At 41.1% G+C, this 19,842-nt stretch overlaps 1 protein-coding gene across 2 annotated transcripts in view; it reads left to right on the top strand.

Annotated features, from left to right (window-relative positions):
• bcl11aa (BCL11 transcription factor A a) overlaps positions 1-12,125 on the top strand; it is a 50,104-nt gene extending 37,979 nt beyond the window's left edge. For both annotated transcript variants that reach the window (XM_063875190.1, XM_063875189.1), the window contains exon 3: positions 6,377-12,125. In XM_063875190.1, the coding sequence (XP_063731260.1) occupies positions 6,377-8,616 (2,240 nt within the window). In that variant the 3' untranslated portion in view covers positions 8,617-12,125. The remainder of the gene's footprint in view (positions 1-6,376) is intronic.
• The last annotated feature ends 7,717 nt before the right edge of the window (positions 12,126-19,842 follow it).

Below are 19,842 nucleotides of genomic sequence, written 5' to 3'. Positions count from 1 at the left end.
AAAGAAAGTCAAATCTGACAGAGTTTTGCATGCAGCTATCTTAGAGAAAACAGGATATTCAAAGAATTGAGCGCAAAAGTGACTTAGGGTTGCCAACTGATGTATGGGCTGCTGAATCAAAGACTTTGGGACAGTCGTAGTGAGGGTCTACAAACGTTTCACAATGGACAACGGCAATGAACACTGATCACTACTACTTTTTATTCATATGTTTGGAAGGTCCTTTCTGTAGTTTGTCCACCCCCTTTTATACGCATCCTCAGCATCAGGATTGGATTCTCTTCTTGTACCTGCTGTGTCTGAGGAAGTTGCTTTGATCTAGCCAGTATATCATAGCCAGTAATAGAGGCTGATTCCTTCCCCCGTCCCTTTAGAGCAATTTTTGTTATTTGACTGCATTGCTCCCTGACAGGACAACCAGCAGCCACAGTCTGATATGTTATTGTGGACAAGTTAGTAAGAAAGCTTGAGCATAGAGGGGATAATAATTGGGGGACAGAAACATTCTTTCTCTCTGCAATTCTGTGTAATTTGTGGTAGCATTAAGCCAAATTTACCAATAACAAGAATTCTGTGATATGCAACTATTTGCTTGTACCAGATTTCGTAGATTTCTGGGTAAGTTTGACTAGGACTTTGTTTTGAAATGGTTTCATATATATGCCCAAGGGTCAATAAATTCCCCGGCGCAGACAAGAACATGCAGTTCTGAACAAAAACAAGCCATAACAAGATTTTCACATGACAACAATGATATGCTAAAGTGCTTTTCGGTAGTATAACTGACTGTTGGAATTGAAGCCACAACTGTTACACTTACTGGGTGATGAGGGAGGGAGGACAACTGTGTTATGACAATGGAGTCGATTATGTCCATGTCTAGCAGGAACCAATTGGAATTCATTTTCACTGTTATGGTTTGCTTCGATTCATAAACACAGTAGCAAATATGTAATGAGAGGCATGACATATGAATATTTGAGTGTCTATCAGCCGTTCCTTATATAATTCACTTAACTTAAATAGGGATAATGAAAGTGGTGAGGGTGGACAGAACACATCATCACATAAGGATTATATTAGTATGTTATATTAAGCCCATTATACCATCATAATTACTGTCAAGTGTGATCATGAGATAATTACTCATTTCTTGTCATTTGTCTTATTATAAAGTAATAATGTGACATATAAAGCAAATACATATTCCTTTAACTGTTAAGTCATTGGCTATGTTGTGATCTCGTAGACCAAATGACTTGGCAAATTCCTGCTAAGTTGTCCTTTTTAGATGTTGCATTTGTTATTTTCTACCTTATTACTGTGTAATTTTGATACTACTTCTGCTAAATGCTCATTTTAGTCATACAATTGCAAATGGAAAAACTCCTTTCCCGCTCGACAGGTTGTGTATGCACCATTTGTTAAAGCATATTTCTTTAGATATTACAACACACTTATAATAAGGCTAACATAACACTATAGTTAAATGTACAGGTAGCACTTTAAGATAAATGTGGGGGTGATCAGGGGTGGGTTGAGCTGTCCAGATGTAAATACAAGCTGCAGATCCTGAAAGCCTGAGGCTCAGACGGAAATCCCAAATTGTATTAAGGGACATTGTCCCTCACTCCCAGTATGCGTACCTAATCCTGTTTCAGCGATGTTCCATTACCTCAATTACTATCATCTCACCCAGAGGTGGACCCAGCCAAGGACACTATACCGGAGAGCCAGCGAAGGGTGGAAACAGAGGGGGGAAGAGGCTGGAGGAGGGAGGGCTGTGACGGAGAGGGTCCTATGTAATACAAAAAACTAAGGGATATTAAATAATGAGACTGAGAGGAAGGATAGAGGGATAGAAGCAATTGTTGGAGAGAATTCTCACCATAAAGGAGGACAAATTGAGAATATAGAGATGCTTAAACTTAAAAGTCTGTCCAAGATGGAAGCCAAGCCCTGGCATCTATCTTTGTTTCCCATCTGATCTAAGAGAAATGTAATGCTTGTAACTCAGCTGATTGACAGGACAGAATGACTTGTTGAACAACACACTCTTTTTTCTTTACATTTTTTGGGGCCCATTTATGCTTTTTGGGGTTTTACCTTTCAGCCAGCGTCCACCATATTAGACCTCTTTGAGACTTTGTGAAGCAAAAGAAGAACAAAAAAGAAATAAGAAAAATCGACCTACGCCTCAGCCCCTTTCCGCATCCTTCTCTGGATGTACAGTGTTTCTTGTCAGTTTGCACTGGCATTATTTCAGCTCCATTTGATCAAATTTCCCACACACACACACACACACACACACACACACACACACACACACACACAAACACACACACACACACACCCACACACACACTGAAGGTGTCGTGAAACATGAGCCAGACTGCCTTGCTGCCTCCCTCTCCCATCATGCACCACATTAGTGTCCAGCCAATGCCCTTGGCTTAATAGGGCTTAATGCCTGTGCTTGTCACTGTAGCATGGCTGGTATTGAGTTTTAGGACATTTGTAGAACTGAGCGTGTGTGTTCTCTGGAGTCACACTAGTGGCTGCATGGCGTTGACATTTACCCCAGGTAAAGAACCGGATACTATTATTTACCCCCACCCTCCCTCCTTTCTTTCTCCCCTCTTCCTCTTTCCCCTCTTAACATTCCTCCTGAATCCAAAACGTAAAAAGTTGCAGCAGGAATTTGTCACCTCCATCTAAAGTTAAAGCAGAGGGATTACTTCTCCTATCTAATCTCCTTCTATCCCTTTCTTTGACTTTATCTATCTTCATCTACCGTTCTCCATTCCGCTTTCTCACTTCATTTTTCTACCTCCCAGCGGTGGAGGGTTTGCCTAATGAAGTGGCTGATGGGAGTATATTACAGAGAGACAGAGTGGAGCGGTCGCCTACTCTAAAATCCATTAACCTTACAGTTTCAATCAGTGTGCAGACAAGTCTGAGCTACAAGTCAAAAATGAGCGTATTAGATCAAGATGTTCACTATTGAGCCTTGCACCTGTTTTGCTCAATATTTTGCCCAGATCTTTGTCTGAAACTTTTGTTCTGTCACTCTGTACTGTCATTGAGCTGTCAACATTGAAGAGTTTTAAACAAGCCTTGTTTTCCTCAGTTCAGTTGATAGTATTTTCCTGGTTGAGGCACATTGGGTTGAATGTGGCACAAAAAAGTGGGTCCTTTTAATACACAATTGGATAAACTCCAAAAATATTGGAGTTCATTATTAGAATCAGTACAATCACACATTTAGAGACAAATGGGGTTGGAAGGGTTAGTTTAAAAATGTATACCGTTATAATAATTAGTCACATTTAAATGTAGCCTAATATAACTTTGCTAGTAATCCCCATTTAAGAAAAATGAAACAGTAATCTGTTAACATCTATTTTTTAGGTAACTAAGGGAACACCGTTACCTTATTTTGTGTATCCTGATTATGGTTTGTATCCCGTTACATGTAATCTGTTACTACCTACAAGCCTGGAAACAAAGTTTTTGCAATTTTAAAAGCTGAATAAACCAACGCATCCCAACCATTCTTACTTTTCTTTACATCTCGGAGCGCTCCGATATTATTTTTAGAGAGTCTGGTAATGTATTTCTTCAGCAAAGAACAATAACAATACATGTATCATGGTGTTCCTCATAGACAGTTACTTTTTCCCATACTACAATAATCCTTAATACCGTTTTTTAAGGCTGTCAATGATATCAACATATTTGAATATATTGCAAATGACTGCCTGTATTTTCAGAAATTCTAATTTGATTTTGAACTATGGCATTATATCAACTAAATCAATTTATTATTAGAGGAATGTTGTGAAATAAAGCCCTCCGTATACCATTGAACATTTGTGTGTAGGAGAATGCAAATATCAGATTGTAACCTTTAGTGAAAGAGACATTTTTCATGGTCGAAACCAATGTTTGCAATGTAATTCCTTTAAAGCCACAGAAAAGCAGTTCACATAAAGGAAAACTACAGCCTCATGCTGTATAAATAATGGCTCCTATATGCAATGTCTGATGAAAGGATCATTTATATCCTGATAAGTGGAAATGGTGCAGTGTTATTGTCAATACTGTCCATGCTGGGAGGGAGAAAAACAGATGAATAAATAAATGAAGCCTCCCTGCTCCTAATAATGCAAATCATATGTACAGGTTAGATCCAATGCAGGTGGCCACAATTAGTGCTAATTTGTGCCAATTTTAATGATCCATAATTAAGCCAAAGTGTCGGTCATGTGGGATAAGTGTGTGTGTGTGCAAAAAGAAAGACGGAACGGATGGTCAAAAAGAGGAAGGAGTATAATGAAAGAAGGGGAATAGTGTACACTTACACACTGAACTGTATACACAGATAAACCATGAAATCCTTTCCACTGCTAATTTATCCTATTTATTTTGCCGGTTATTAGTCACTAAGTGATTTGTCCTATTTTGTGTTTTTTTACATCCCTCCTTACCTGTTTGCATAGTAATCGGATGCTTTGTCATTTTTAGTTCATGACCCTACATCATTTTGCAACTTAAAAATCGTCTCAGATTAATGTTACGGCCCTTTAAATCACACCTGTGTATTTATTCAGATGTTGTAATAAAACACAGCCTGCTTCAATTTATTATGTTATGCAATTTGTGACACTCGGATGTTGAGATATTCTTTTGTGGTTGAAATGGGATTTGTGTCTGCTTAAACCAGAATTTGAAAAGGGCTGTAGAATATTTCAGTGATTATGATTTCACTCACATCTCTTTTCTTCACTAGTCTTCAGTTGGATATTTTTTGGCCCACTTTGGAAGTTGTAAATCATTCATATCAGGGCTATTTAAAAGACAAATTGAATTTATATTGTATAATTGCTTTCACGGTTATCTATGGTTTACTATGGTGGTAAAGGCAATATATTTTCTTAGCCCTTGTTTTTATGTATTTTTTCAGTAGCTTTTTGACAATTTATGATCATACAAATTGCCCTTTACTTTTGACATGAATTAATTTGGTAATGACTAAACCTTGAACTCAAGCGTATCTCTGATTGCATTGCATATCCATGTTTGTCTTTAGCTTCAAAGATGCCCACATTTCTCTGTGCTTACAATGGAAGGTTCTGAATGGCAGCATAGGGGTTTTTAGCCTGTCATCTTATCTTGTAAATGAGCTAATGGCTGTTCGTTTGGTCCCCTTAATGAGATTACACATACACTGCGGGTCCCGCCACAGGTCAGCATTGTGGAGGCCATTCGAAAGCAATTATTGTTTTGAATGTCGCTTGTGTTGTCATTTGAAAGCGAATCTCTATGCTTCACTGGAGGAAGAAACTTTGAGCCTGACTGGAGGAGTTATTTGGCCTCCCTGGGTTGGAGGCTAAATGTTTTTACACTCTTACTGTTTTACTTTCCTGAGGCGGCTGGGTGTTCTGTAGTGTCTGAATGGGGAGTTTGTTTATGTGTCCTTGTCTCTGGGTGATCAGGGTTTAGTAAACCCTATGACAGAATACAGTGTACATTAATACATTTGATTATTTTGTTGCCAAAAAACAAAAGCATACCGTAATTTAGTTACTGACTCCTCCGTGTTAAACCTTGAAATAAAAACCACCATATCCAAAGAAATCCCCATATCTGTGCTATATTAGAAAAGCAGGTTTGCCAGATATCCTTTTTTGGATTAATGCTGTTGATTCAGAAAGGAAGCAGTATTTATGGCTCTAAATGATTCTTCTGTGTTGTCTCTACTCCAAGTGAGTGTATGTGTTTGTCAGTGAGCCTCTGTGTTGGCAGATCAGTGGGAAGTGGTAGTCTGCTTGGAAAGCCCTGTTTCTTTGTTCTCCTGCTGACAATGAAGGACTCACAGTCAGTCTAAAGGGAAAAATTATGTCCCAGAGCAGTCTGGGAGAAGAACAAATGCACACACACACACACACACACACACACACACACACACACACACACACACACACACACACACACACACACACACACACACACACACACACAAACAAACACACTACTTCTCACATGCTACTCATGTGGGGCATGACCTCAATAACAGCTACTGTTGTGTTTGGAAAGCCCTCAACACCATGTGCCGACCACTTTTAAAAAGCTGTAACAGTTGGGCCTTAGGTCCATTTAAAAAAATGGATTCAGCCAAGTTGAAAAGAGTTCCTGGATTGAGATGAACAACAAAGCAGCATATGAAATACTTGATTTTTTCTTGATCAAAAAACTAAAATGTTTAAAATATGGAAGTCTTTAAAACTCATCACACTACTAATTAACATTATATGGTAACTAAGAGGATGATGTCAAAGGTCCTAACCCAATTCTGTCTTCTCTTTCACCACAGGTAAGGAGGAGCCGACCACCTATACCTGCACTACGTGTAAGCAGTCATACGGAAGCGCCTGGTTCCTGCTGCAGCATGCCCAGAACTCCCACGGCTTCCGCATCTACCTGGAAAGTGAACATGGTAGCCCTCTCATCCCACGCATGGGCGGGCCATCCTCCCTGGGCGGGGGCGCCGACTGCTCTTCTCAGCCTCCTCTCCACGGCCTCCATCTTCCTCCTGATGCGAGCCCTTTCAACCTCCTCCGCATCCCTGGCTCGGGCTCGGGTGGAAGGGACAGTGTCGGAGTAGGGGGCGGAATTGGAGCCCTCGTCGCTGCCGGTGGGGGCCATCATCAGCGTTTCCCTCCCACGCCACCCCTTTTCAGCCCCCCTCCAAGGAACCACCTGGATCCCCACCACCTGAGCCCGGAGGACCTGGCGCTGGCAGCCCACCATCCGAGTGCCTTTGACAGGGTGCTGCGCCTCAATCCTCCTTTGCCCCTGGACCCCCCTCCGACAATGGACTTCTCACGGAGGCTACGAGAACTGGCAGGCAACAATTCAGGGTCCACTCCCCCGCTATCCCCCAGTCGCCCCAGCCCAATGCAACGCTTGCTCCAGCCATTCCAGACAGGTGGGGGAAACGGAAGTGGAGGAAGTACAGGGGGCAGCAAACCTCCATATCTTGCCACCCCACCCCCTCTTCCAGGCTCCATGCAGTCACCCGTGGGTTCCCAGACAACTCCTACTACCCCTCTACCCTCAGCAGGTGTGACACCCTCCTCTACCACCCCCTTAAAATCGAAGTGTTGTGAGTTTTGTGGCAAGGCGTTCAAATTTCAGAGTAATCTAATAGTGCATCGTCGCAGCCACACTGGAGAGAAGCCGTACAAATGCCACCTGTGCGATCACGCTTGTACACAGGCCAGCAAACTCAAACGCCACATGAAGACACATATGCACAAATCTTCCTCGCCAAACACAGGCAAGTCAGAAGACGGTCTGTCAACAGCCTCCTCCCCGGAGCCTGGCACCAGCGATCATTTGGGCAGTGCAAGCAATGCCCTTAAGTCGGTGGTGGCCAAGCTGAAAAGCGAGAACAACCGCATGCTACGTGAAAATGGGGAGGAGGAGGAGGAAGAAGAGGAGGAAGAAGAAGAGGAGGAGGAGGAAGAGGAAGAGGAGGAGGAGGAAGAGGAGGGAGTAGAGGAAGAAGAAGAGCAGAACGGAGAGAGGGCGGTCAGAAGAAACAACAATAGCTATCACTTTGGTTTGAACCTTGAAACACCACGACAGCATGAAAACAACGGTGGTATAGGAAGCCGACTTGGAGGAGTTCCTGATGAGGGGCCGATCCCCCGATCACTGCCTGAGGTGATGCAGGGGATGGGCCTGGCTGCTAGCATGCATCATTTCAGCGAAGCCCTCAGCGCACACAAACGAAATGCCATGGCCCAGGAGAACCACCTGCACCACCACCTAAACCAAGACCATCACCACAATCGGGCCATGTGTGATGGGGACTCGGTATTGGAGAACGATCGTGGAGAGGAGGGTTCTGTCTCAACAGTGAACGGGCGGGGAGCATCCCCTAATGAATCCGCCTCTGTTGGCCTGTCTAAAAAACTGCTTCTAGGTAGCCCCAGTCCACTAAGTCCTTTTACCAAACGCATCAAGCTTGAAAAAGAATTTGACCTGCCCACTCCCACAATCCCTAACACTGAGAACGTCTACTCCCAGTGGTTGGCTGGCTATGCCGCCTCACGTCAGCTCAAGGACCCCTTCCTGAATTTTGGGGATTCCAGACAATCGCCCTTCGCCTCTTCATCTGAGCATTCTTCGGAGAATGGCAGTTTGCGTTTCTCGACCCCTCCGGGGGAACTGGACGGTGGCATGTCAGGCCGCAGTGGTACAGGCAGTGGGGGAAGCACACCACACCTTGGGCGGCCCAACTCCAAGGACGGCCGCAGGAGTGATACTTGTGAGTATTGTGGCAAGGTGTTCAAGAACTGCAGTAACCTGACAGTGCACCGGCGCAGCCACACAGGGGAGAGACCGTACAAGTGTGACCTGTGCAATTATGCTTGTGCCCAGAGCTCCAAACTTACTCGCCACATGAAGACCCACGGTCAGGTGGGCAAAGACGTGTACAAGTGTGAAATTTGTAAGATGCCCTTCAGTGTCTACAGCACTTTGGAGAAACACATGAAAAAATGGCACAGTGACCGCCCTTTGAGTACCGAAATAAAGTCAGAGTAGAAGGCCGAACTATGGGACCTTTTCCCCGCAGCAATGTCCGCCATTAGTCCCCTGTTTATTCCCAGACCCTTGTAGATTTGCCCCAAACCTAACACTCCACTTTCGCCAGCCTGGTGGAAGATCAAGACCATGTGCTCTGCACCAGCACACCCCGTTTCCATTACCCATTGAATGCATGATCTGTATCGGGGCAATACTCTTGCATTGACGCAAAACTTCGAGCCTTTCTCTTGTGCAATAATTTACATGTTGTGTACTATTTTCTTTTTTGAGTTTTCCTTCTCCATTTTTAAGAATTAGTCGGCATGCATAGTATGTTTTTGCTAATCAAAAAAAGAAAAGAACTTGTCCCTGGTTGGTTAGTTGTTAAGTAAATGTGTTGCTGTTTTTCTCTTGTTCTGTTTTTACTTTTTATTCTTCAAAAAGAGAAAAGACAAGAAAGATACATCCATGCTGCATACATTCTGTGACACATATCATGTACAGTTTTGTTTCGTAACATGGAAAGAAAACAGTCTGTGACTTGACCCTACTCTTACAACCCTGGAAATGCACTCATCCTGATCTTTCTAAAAGACGGCATGTTCAGACAGGGTTAAAAACAAGAAAAGAAAATCATACATTGGCTGGATGACTAAACTGAGAGTAACGATAGCCTTCAAATTTCTTTCAAAAAGACAAAGGGTGCGCTAAGAATTCAATTTGTACTATCATTTAATAGAGTAAGAAAGAGTGCCTTTGATATCTCAAGACTGCATTGGCCATAATCTTATCTGGTATAAGTTTAGGGTCACATTAGATCAAGCTAAAAGGTTTAAGCCACCCAGGATAGGTTCTTGCATCAAGCACCTGACTGCTGAAATGGACTGTGACGACTCATCCGAGAGTTCTCGTTAATCATCATTTTGCTACCTATTACATGTTCAATAGGTTATCTTTAATATGTGGATTTCATTGCAAGCATGGTACAAGCAGTATTGTGTATATCTGAATTGTTTGTTGTTTTGTTCCGGTAAGGAGGTACTTTTGAGATAAAGGTAATCTGTAACGTACAATCCTGAACTTGAGGGATACGGCGCATGGCTGAGAAACGTTGAGTATCCGCATTAGCACAAACCTCCAAGACGCTGTTTTTGCTATGTCAGTGTGAGGAACAATGCATAAAGTAATATATGAGCTCCAAGACAGGCTAACTTTATTCCAGAGCATTGAAATAACTACAAGCTAGACAGACAGAAAGCTACACAGAACTGCAACATACTTTACATTCTAGTATCAAAACAGGGTCATTAGCTAAGAATTGCAGAAAAAAAGAACGAAATAATTTCAAAAAATATCTGTACTCCAGGGCTCTTGAAAAGAGTGAATGCGATGATTTTAATCAGTATGCAGAGGCTAATGCAGGGCACTTTTTTTTGTTTGCTATTGCTTTTCAACCCGAAAGGAGATTTGTTTTTTACCCTTTTTGAGTTTCACACAAGCTTCTCATAGTATGGCACTTGTGACTCTGCCTGACATGCGTTTACCAACACTGATGCAATGTTGGTAAATGGGTTGAGTCTAAAAAAGCTAGATTTTCATTTGTAGGACATGAAATGCACTGTTTCAATTTCCCAGTTTACAAGTTTACGCTAAAGGGGAAAACTTTGTTGATATGCTGTCAGATAACGAGGGTCCCATTGTCAAACGCAGTAGTCTATGAGATGCATAATCTTTTGCCAGCAACTCCGCCCTCATGAACCTTGACTTCTGTACCCTTGCCGTTCCACCTTTGACCATCCGTCAATTTGTTACCACATGAAACACCAGTGCTTAGCCTGGGCTGAAAATGTACCCTGTCTGCAAGGTCTGTAAATTAAAAGGTTTGTTATACAAATAACCAGGGCTCTTACATGACCGGCTCAAACATTTTTTAAGGTGTTGTAACTTGGTAGTCAACCACACCTGTATAATCTATAGACCTTGCCGGCTAGACTCTCAAATCTTGTTGCTGACACTGCAAGAATTAGTTTTTGTACAAATCTTCCTTTAATTATAGGTTTTAAAAATAAACGTTTTTGCCAATTACACTTCACTATCTTTTAGGGGGAAACTGTATTTAAGTTTTTTTGTCGTTTCTCTTTTCCTCAGCGTCTTGGTGGTGTTCAAGACTTCCGATCACAGTATATATGAAATGATAAAAAAAGGAGAAAAAAAAACAAACAAAAAAAAATCCTGTAATGGTTTTTGTATTTTATTTTGCCTTGGCTCTTCACAGCTCTTCAGGTTGAAATACAATCTGCATTGGGGAAAGGATTAAGATTATATATGAATATATAATAAAGAACTTAAAATATAGGAAATGCACACTCATGTCGATTCCTATGCTTAAACACATTTATGGTCTACTTTTTCTGTATTTCTAGAATTGTATTTGAATTCAATGTTCACTTAGAGTAGGCACTATAGTATTTATATTGAGGCTCGTATTTTTAACTGTTGCTTGTTCTCTCTAAAGGTATTTACCATACCTTTTTTGGTAGTGGAAAAAAAATCCCAAGCTGCCACGGTATATTTTTTTAATTTGGCAGGATAATATAGTGCGAATTATTTGTATGTTTAAAGAAATAAAAGGAAAAAAACCCATAAAAAGCAGCTAAAGTATGTGGCATTGGGAGGCATCACAGGCCATCAGATGGCCGCCGCTCTGTTTCCTTTCCACAGAGGTGGTTGTACATATCTTCTTTGGGTTTTGTTTGGGACCTCCCCCCCCCCGCCCCCTCCTCCCCCCCCCCTCCTGCTGCCATTCTTGTATGCAGTAATGCAAGCTGACCCTGTTCTGTTGTGTGCTTCTGTCTCTCTCACCCCCTCCCACCTGACTACATTCCAACATCGAGAGGAAAAAAAAAGAATAAAAACACTTCATATGCAGTACATGGATTACGAAAAAAGCGTCAAAAATAAATACATTTAAAAAGAAATTAAATGTTTTGCAGTTTTTTTTCATTGCCAAATACTAAATGGTGCTTTATATATAGATTGGGTATAATTTCATATGCAAAGCATATTTGAAAAATGACCTGGGGGGCGTGGAGAAGCCTGCTTGAGTTCAGACTTTTTTGTAAATGGCAATGCGGAATATTTTGTTATCAGCCTTTTCTATTCCTATTCTGAGAGCTGTTTGTTGTAACTTGAACTTGAACTTTATCTTTTACTATGGGAGTTACTATTTATTATTATTATTTCTTTTATGCTCTGTTCAAAACAGAGACATGGAATGGATGATTATTTTTGGTTTATTTTAATTTTATATTTGATTATAATATAATTTGTTTTCTTTTGTAATGGTGGCCCATGGTCATTGGACAAACCTAGCTCTTACATTTCTGTTGTACATTTTTAGGGTCTCTGTTCAGTTCTATTGGGAAAACCATTGTCTGTGTTTTCTGGCAGATGTCTGCATTATCCTGTTCACACGCCCATTTTGTCCCTTTATCGAAAAACAATTAATAAAAAAAATGAAAGTATAATGGCACTTGTCGCTTATCTCCACTGTGTGTTCTATGTGTGTGTGTGCATAAGTATGTGTGTGATTACCACCTTCCCAAACACATTGGTCTCTTTTACCTTTTGAGATATAACCAAAAGGGATTTTTTTGGGAAAAAACTCAGAATTCTGAGAAAAAAAGAGTTCTGCTTTTTTTCTGGAAATTCAACATTTTGAGAACAGTTAGAATTTAGAGAAAGAAGTCAGAATTTAGAGATTAAAACAAAACTTGTCAGAATTCTGAGAAAACAATACTTTGGAAAATGTTTCTGAAAATATCCGGATTCTGAAAAAATAAGACATAATTCTTACTTTAATTAAACAAACAACAACAAAAAACACTTTTGGTCAAATCTTAAAAGGAACTCCAATGTGGCCCGAGTCCTCTTCTGTATTTCTCAGAATTATGATGAACATCTTTCTTTAAGGGTTCTGATGTAAATGTGATTTCACATTAATCAATCCAAATGGGAAAATGTTCATAAATCAGCATACGCAGACAGCTGTTCAGAGGACATCACACTACCTTCCAAAGTGTGTGTGTGTGTGTGTGTGTGTGTGTGTGTGTGTGTGTGTGTGTTATCATACAGGGCGTATTCTTAACATGCTTTATCCAAGGAGGGCAGTTTCTTACACTTGCTTGAACCCTATGAACTCAGCCGTCCATCCCCAACCTCACGCTAGCCTATGGCACTGTACTATATGTACTTTATGACTTTCTTTACATTTGTGTGAACTGTCATTGGCTTCTTGCCCTGGAGGGATGGGGCGGGGTTCAACAAGTAGATATACCACTGCTTTAAAATGTCCAAAACTCCTGACAGTGTCATACTACCTGTTGGTCCAGACAGTCCAACTGGTTTTAGTGCATGCTGAAGTGTGTGTGTTAGTGTGTTTGTGTGTGTGTGTGTGTGTGTGTGTGTGTGTTAGTGTGTTTGTGTGTGTGTGTGTGTGTATGTGTAAAGTACACGTGTAAGTAAGTGCCTCACACCATTTTCATTTAGTCTGCACGCTATCTCGAAGCACATATGTGCACTATGCATGTCACTCCTCAAAGTACAGTATGGTATCTTTTGCTGATAACCACTGTTCCCTATGTGCCTTTCAACCTTGCACACACACACACACACACACACACACACACACACACACACACACACACACACACACACACACACACACACACACACACACACACACACACACACACACACACACACACACACACACACACACACACACACACTACACACACACTACACACTAAAGTACACACAGTATATGAACATCTATACACTCCTCTTGCAGAATGTACTGTTGGTAAACATCAATACGACACTCTGTTTGCTCAGGAGCTGTCAAGATCAATCGGCACCGTGTCGTCCAACCACCGCGCCCTACTGTTCAACTCTCTCAAGCATATCAAGTCTTCTCAGAAAGGATCAACACACCAAATATTTTTAAGATTCATTTATTTGGATGCATTTGGATTGAGATTAAATTAAATCTAATAAACAAGACATTTTAGAACGATCTACCTTTGCATTCAACTTGTCTTTCCAAGGCAAAAATAAAGTGGCACCCTAAAGCCTGCTGAATGCCAGGTACCCTTGCAGAGGATCTCATAATTAAGAACAATCACAGACAAAACAATATCACAAAAATCATTGTTTTGGCATCAACAATAACTTCAGTAATAAACGGAAATAAAATCAAATAGAGATAACATTCGTAAATTGCAATAGATGCGTCGACAGTGGCTGCAAAACTATGATTTTTGTTGGACATATTAACAGAAAGTGCAAGCTATGGCTGCTGCATGTTGGATTGTGGTGACCAATTGGCAAAAAGTGCATGAGTGAACATGGACCAAGGGGCAACCTCCGGGGTTGAGCAGTGAAACACATACGGAAGTGCCAAAAGCTGCAGTTCATCGAATGGCCGCGTGGCCTGGCTCCAAGACAGAGCATTTACATAGACCCCCCCATGTTAAAATGCCAATTTTTACAACAGAAATAAACATGTTTACAGCGTGGTACAAAAATTGCTTTTGGTCTCTATAGCTAATTTCCCTATTCATGACAACTGTGAGGAGGGTGAATTTCTCTATAACTCTCCCGTTTTAATTCTATTAAGGCTTAAGGTTATGCATATTAAGGGCGTGGTCGCTTTGATTGACAGGTTAGCGCCGTCAGTGGGCGCTAGCCGCTAGTTGTGTTCCATAGAAACGACTCGTGAACTGAATCATGCGAAAAAATTAAAATTCTGTTTCAAATTAAATGCTGATTCACGGTAACACTGGCCACATTTCTGGTCAAAATATAGTGTTGCAAATTACGTCTATATTTGAAACAAGCATTTTTAAACTAGTGCAGTATAATCTCAATAACAGATAGATCTTTATGTGAAGTTGTGTTGTATAGTTTCAGGTTAACTTACCTTGAGTAAGACGACCGCAGGGTGTGCTGTTGACTTTTAGCGGGATAGCGCCGCGAGTAGCATACGGTAGCATGTAGCCTAGCTTGGAAAGCCGTTGCTAGCTTGTTAGCTTCGAGCTAGATGGGCGTGTTTCAGTAGCAGCGCCCGCTTCAGCTCCAACCCTATATCCATATTTGGAATAGCCGGGAGTGGGCGGGAGGTAGACTGAGAAGATGTCGACGGTGGGAGTCGCCCACTTTGGGCTTTATTACGGCTCTTCACAAACCTATTAGTGACATCACGGATACTACGACCATTATTTATACAGTCTGTGTCATGGACACAATATATCATGCTGTTTCACATAACAGCAAAAAACTCAACTTTTTCTCTTATAACATATTTTGGGAATTCTCCCTCCAAGCGCAGGAAGCATTGAAGATTTTTAGACTCCGATGGTGAAGTAACACTTTTTTCTGCTCCTCCTGAGGTGTCTTTGACCAAGGCAGTGAATCGAACTGCTTCAGAAAGACTTTGGTTGTCTGTGGATGTGTTCGAATGCAAAACACCCCGTTGCTGAAAAAGAGCAAAGAACATCCTATCTAGAATAAAGGCTGCTCACAAAAAACGCCTAACTCGTAATCAAACACTTTTCAACCTGCAAGCTCCCTTGATGGGCTGCTGACTTGGAGACAATTCAATGTGGTGAGAGGTTTGGGCGTGTTGGGCATGGGAGGACTGTAAGACTTTATTTCACCACCTCAGGACCCACAAGTGGGCCGCCGTTTCCTTTTTACTCCCTGTTAAACAATGCAACTAGCCACCAGCAGCACCCAGCCTGGGCAAATAAAACAAATCAGCACCATATTTTTTTTCACTTCCTCTCCCGCTCTGCCTCTTCCCTTTCCCTCGCTCTCTGTGATAAATTCATTGTGTTATAAACCCGTGAAGCATTCAGGCCTTTTCTTCTTTACTGGGGCTCTCCTGTCCTGGTTTATGTGAATAGCATAATGCATTTGTCACCGTTATAACATTTAAACAACCATGACCTGCAGTCCCCCATAAACTCCCATGGATTTGTCTTTGGCCTGCAGGGTCTTAACACTAAAAGATTCTCCAAAGAAAGCATGTTTTCAGACTGCTTTTGTAACCGTATGGCCTTGGCGCAACACGATTCCAAAGGAATCTTGATAAAGGACAGGAATGTATGTGTGTGTGAGTGTGTGTTTTGTCTGTCTTTCTTCCTACTTTGGTATCTGTGTACATACTGTGCTTTGCCACAGAAGTGCATCTTCTCCATATGCCATACACAGGAGTAGCTTCTTATATACATACTGAGTGCTTTAATACATGCTAAACACTGCGGTCCATAGGAACTGGCTGCAAAGTAAAAGGCTCTTAATGTAATGGACAATCATTGAACATTACTTAGCACGTACAGTATAATGGCCACAAGGCCAGTCCAGCATGTACAAAAAATTGCAGTCAAAGCCAGTAAAGGAATAATGCATTTACATTGACCACCAACCACAACACACTTAATGCCCCTGTGTAGGAGTTAAAATTTAAGACACTGACTTAAGAACCGCAGAAAGAAGCTCACTGTGATAATTGGAGGTGAATATAATATTTATATCGGACCTGCTATTAATTCATGGTGGCGAGGCCATTTGGTTAACTTGAATAAGCGCTTTGTTTGCATACAGTAATAAGATGGGTTACAGGTCAATTGGTGAAATATGCAAGACAACAAAACAACTCCTTGAAACTCAAGCAATATTCCTTCAGTGATACTTTTTATGTTGGTAACGATAACACTCACCGCAGTTATAGCTGAGATGAAGAAGCACAAGCAGTCTGTCAGCTATCCATCTATTTATCTGAAACGGACTATTGAACTCTTGTGAATAAAAGCATTCAAATGCAGCTATCTGTCTGAAAAGGTTAGATGGACACAAAAACCCAGCATACTATAGTTGAGGGAAGAGTTTACTACTCTGAAAAGTCAATGCGGTATATCATCAGTTTACGCATTGATCACTAAATAAACAATAGAATACTGTGTTGAAGTTGTAACTGCATAGCAGGAATCTTAATTTCCATGTCTATCAAAGTGTCTAGCCAGATGAATTTTCAAAATTTGAACCATTTTGAAAGTCTTTTTGCTTGAAGGCCCCAAGTTTTTTTTTTCCAAAGGCGGACATTTGTTTAAACGCACCATCGCACTGCTTGTGTTTCTTGCCCCAACTTACTGTGTGAGTACAAGTTATCAGTACCATCAAGATCGATCACGAAAACGATAAATACAAATCTGTGGTTGTTTAGTCTTTTTTGCTCAGGAAAGCGCCTAACTGAGTCAATGACCTAGAAGTTTCTAAGTGGCAGTGATAATAAAAGCTGGGTTGCGGTTGAATTGTCAATTTTGCTTAGGAAGGTTCCTAAAGGAGTGAAATGACCCAGAAGTACCTCATTGGCAGCCATGATAAGACCTGTTAAGATTCTCCAGGAGCTTTAAGGCTTTGATTGGAATCTCCTTAAGTTTGGGATACACTGAACCATCCTTTAATAAAGGAAAGAAGATAATGCTGTCACACAATGTCTTGCGGCCACAACATTTATAATGAATCAAGCATTTGGCTCATAGAATCAAGCAATAGTGAATGAGAATTGTCGTCATATGCGCTGCAGTGCTTATTAAGACCACATTAGAACACACATGGCTGTGTATCTGGGTGCGCTTATGGTAGGACCTTTTTCATTTTTACACAATTGACATTCCCTGTGCTTTCAGTGCATGTTACAGTCATCAGTTGTAAAAGAGATGTCAGCAGGTTCATGTGTTTATGGTCCAAAACTTTATCTGACCTTGCTTATGTAATGTCATGGTTTGACCACACACACTGTTTAGACTAGAAGAACACACTGTAAATCATATCTGTGTTATGAAGTCATTTAATCTCATGTTGAGCTTTGAAATCCTTTTCCTACAGCCAGTGCTTTGACTATAAAATAGTGAAACCTTTTCTATATGATAATGAAAACTATGCAGAAATGTGTCTAATTTGTTTGTCTTAAAACAGAAAACAACCCATATGTTCTATTTATTATGTGTTTTATTATTATAATTGTTTTTATATACATATTATAATAACTTTATTATGTTTTACAGTTTGCTGTTTTTGGATCACTTAATAGAATGACTTGTCAATTGAACAACATGTTATATCAATATTATGTGACTCAAATTATGAATTCAAAAAAGAAATGTGTTTTAAAATGTTGTAAGAATCCACTCCCGAGTTGCTCAATACTGATATTATCGACACCATCACTCATGCTATTTGAATCAGTATTAAGAGCAGTAGAACAACCCCCACCCCACACATGCTCTCACACACAGCTAAGCAGGGGCAATTCAAAGTCTATTGATAGACTGTCATCACTGGAATGCAAGGTGTAGAAAAAGGCAACTCGAACAGAGCCATGGCAGGTGTGGTGATCCATGTGTCCGTTCACTGTTCTTCACTGCAGGCGTTGACATTTTTCTGTTGTGACACATGTTAAAAACTCAACATGTTGATGGTTTTTGTACTGGTGAATGTCAAGGGTTGAGGGAGCTGGTGGAGGGGGTGGGGGGCTGTCTGGCCCTGTGCAGGGTCACAAGGTCATGGAGTAGGCTTAGAGGAAGGAAAGACAGCTCCCTCCCTCACTTTTCTTCTCTTTTCATTCTTTGCTGAACTCGGTCTGAAGTTCAAATTCATTGTCAGAGTGAACGTAGATGAGTGAATGGCTGGGGGAGGGCCGGAGAGGGAACAGAGCAACATGTGTCAAATGAGCATGCCCTGAGTGTGTGGTTGTTCACAGAATAGCATCTTTAATATTGCTGTTCAAATTATCTTTTGAAATGTAACATTACCTGGACAATCTATTGCCATTTTATAACAAAACAGTTTATAGAGTTGAAATAAAACTCAATCTTATCTGCTTTACGGTGCAAAAAAGGTTAAAAAAGACGTGTTAAGCCCTTTCACAGCCAAGACTATGAAAATAGTATGAGACAAACATCATGATGTAAGACAAACCTTCCAGTTGTCCCATACACTGTCAAAATGAGAACTTAAGATTGTCGTTGTGTGGTCAAATACATAAAAGTAGATATCTCCACTATCTTTTAGGTGTCATGGGTAAAGTTTGTCTCATTTCATAAGATGAGTTGGCAAAACCTTAATTTATTGCTGGGAATCAAACTAAGTTCTGTTAGCTTGATTAAAGCCATGAACTATCTTGTCCTGGACAAATGTTTTAAAATGTGAACACACTGTGAAGTTATTATACATACTAAAGATACATTTTGGCACAACTTTTACTTTTTGGAATTCTAAGTATGTACAAATCATGAAGTTACAATAGAAGATGATTAGTTGGCTCAAATGTAGGAAGTGTGCCTCAAAACAGAAAAATCTAGTGCAGACAGTTACCTTGAAATCTTGAGGTGTAGTGATGTAACCCAATTTTACAGGGTAAATTATATCAATCATACCCTGACTTATTTGCATTGAACACTACATTGTGTTCATAAGCTCCAGCTCAAAAAGTATCAGAATTCTGCCATGTGCATAAACACTTTATCCTGACTTACAAAGAGCAAGTGTTTTCTATTGGTCCAGGTATGGTTTGACGACTGGAACATGGTAACACTAAGGCTGTCAAACCAAGTATAACCAGATAACCTGCTTCCGTGCACTCATGAGCTCGATGTTCTGTGTTATATCATCCTCCCCTGACTGCATTCTGAACCCATGACCTCATGGCGCATGGACAGCAGGCTGTTAGGGCTCTGCCAGGGCTTGGATCCTCCTGGGTCATAAAGGGCATCGCTCTGATCTCTGACCCCAGAATGAGGCCTCTCAGTCTGGCCGGGCACACGGAAAATCCCTGGGGCCTGAGCTGGATAAAAGGATGTCCAGGAAAGACATGGATTACCAGTGTGCATGTGTAGGGGTATGTGTGTGTGTGTGACGACATGCCCCGGAGACTCATGCCTGTCTTGTATAACCACGTTCAGGATACACACTATCCAAATGCACTGGGGCTGTGAAGGTTAATTGCGGCAACTACACAGATGAGGGGGCTGGGTCACCTTTGCCAGAAAAGTGTGTGAGTGTGTGTGAGAAGGAGATAGTGCAGTGACTAAACCCTGAAAATATATGAATGTGTGTGTGTGGGAAAGAAAGACAGAGGCTGTGGATAAGGGGACATTGTGTGTGAGGTTGTTATGTCTG

Source organism: Eleginops maclovinus, chromosome 22, assembly GCF_036324505.1.
Source record: "Eleginops maclovinus isolate JMC-PN-2008 ecotype Puerto Natales chromosome 22, JC_Emac_rtc_rv5, whole genome shotgun sequence".
In the NCBI taxonomy this organism is placed as follows: domain Eukaryota; kingdom Metazoa; phylum Chordata; class Actinopteri; order Perciformes; family Eleginopidae; genus Eleginops; species Eleginops maclovinus.
Note: the sequence above shows the minus strand (reverse complement) of the source record. Positions and strands in the feature narration are given on the sequence as shown.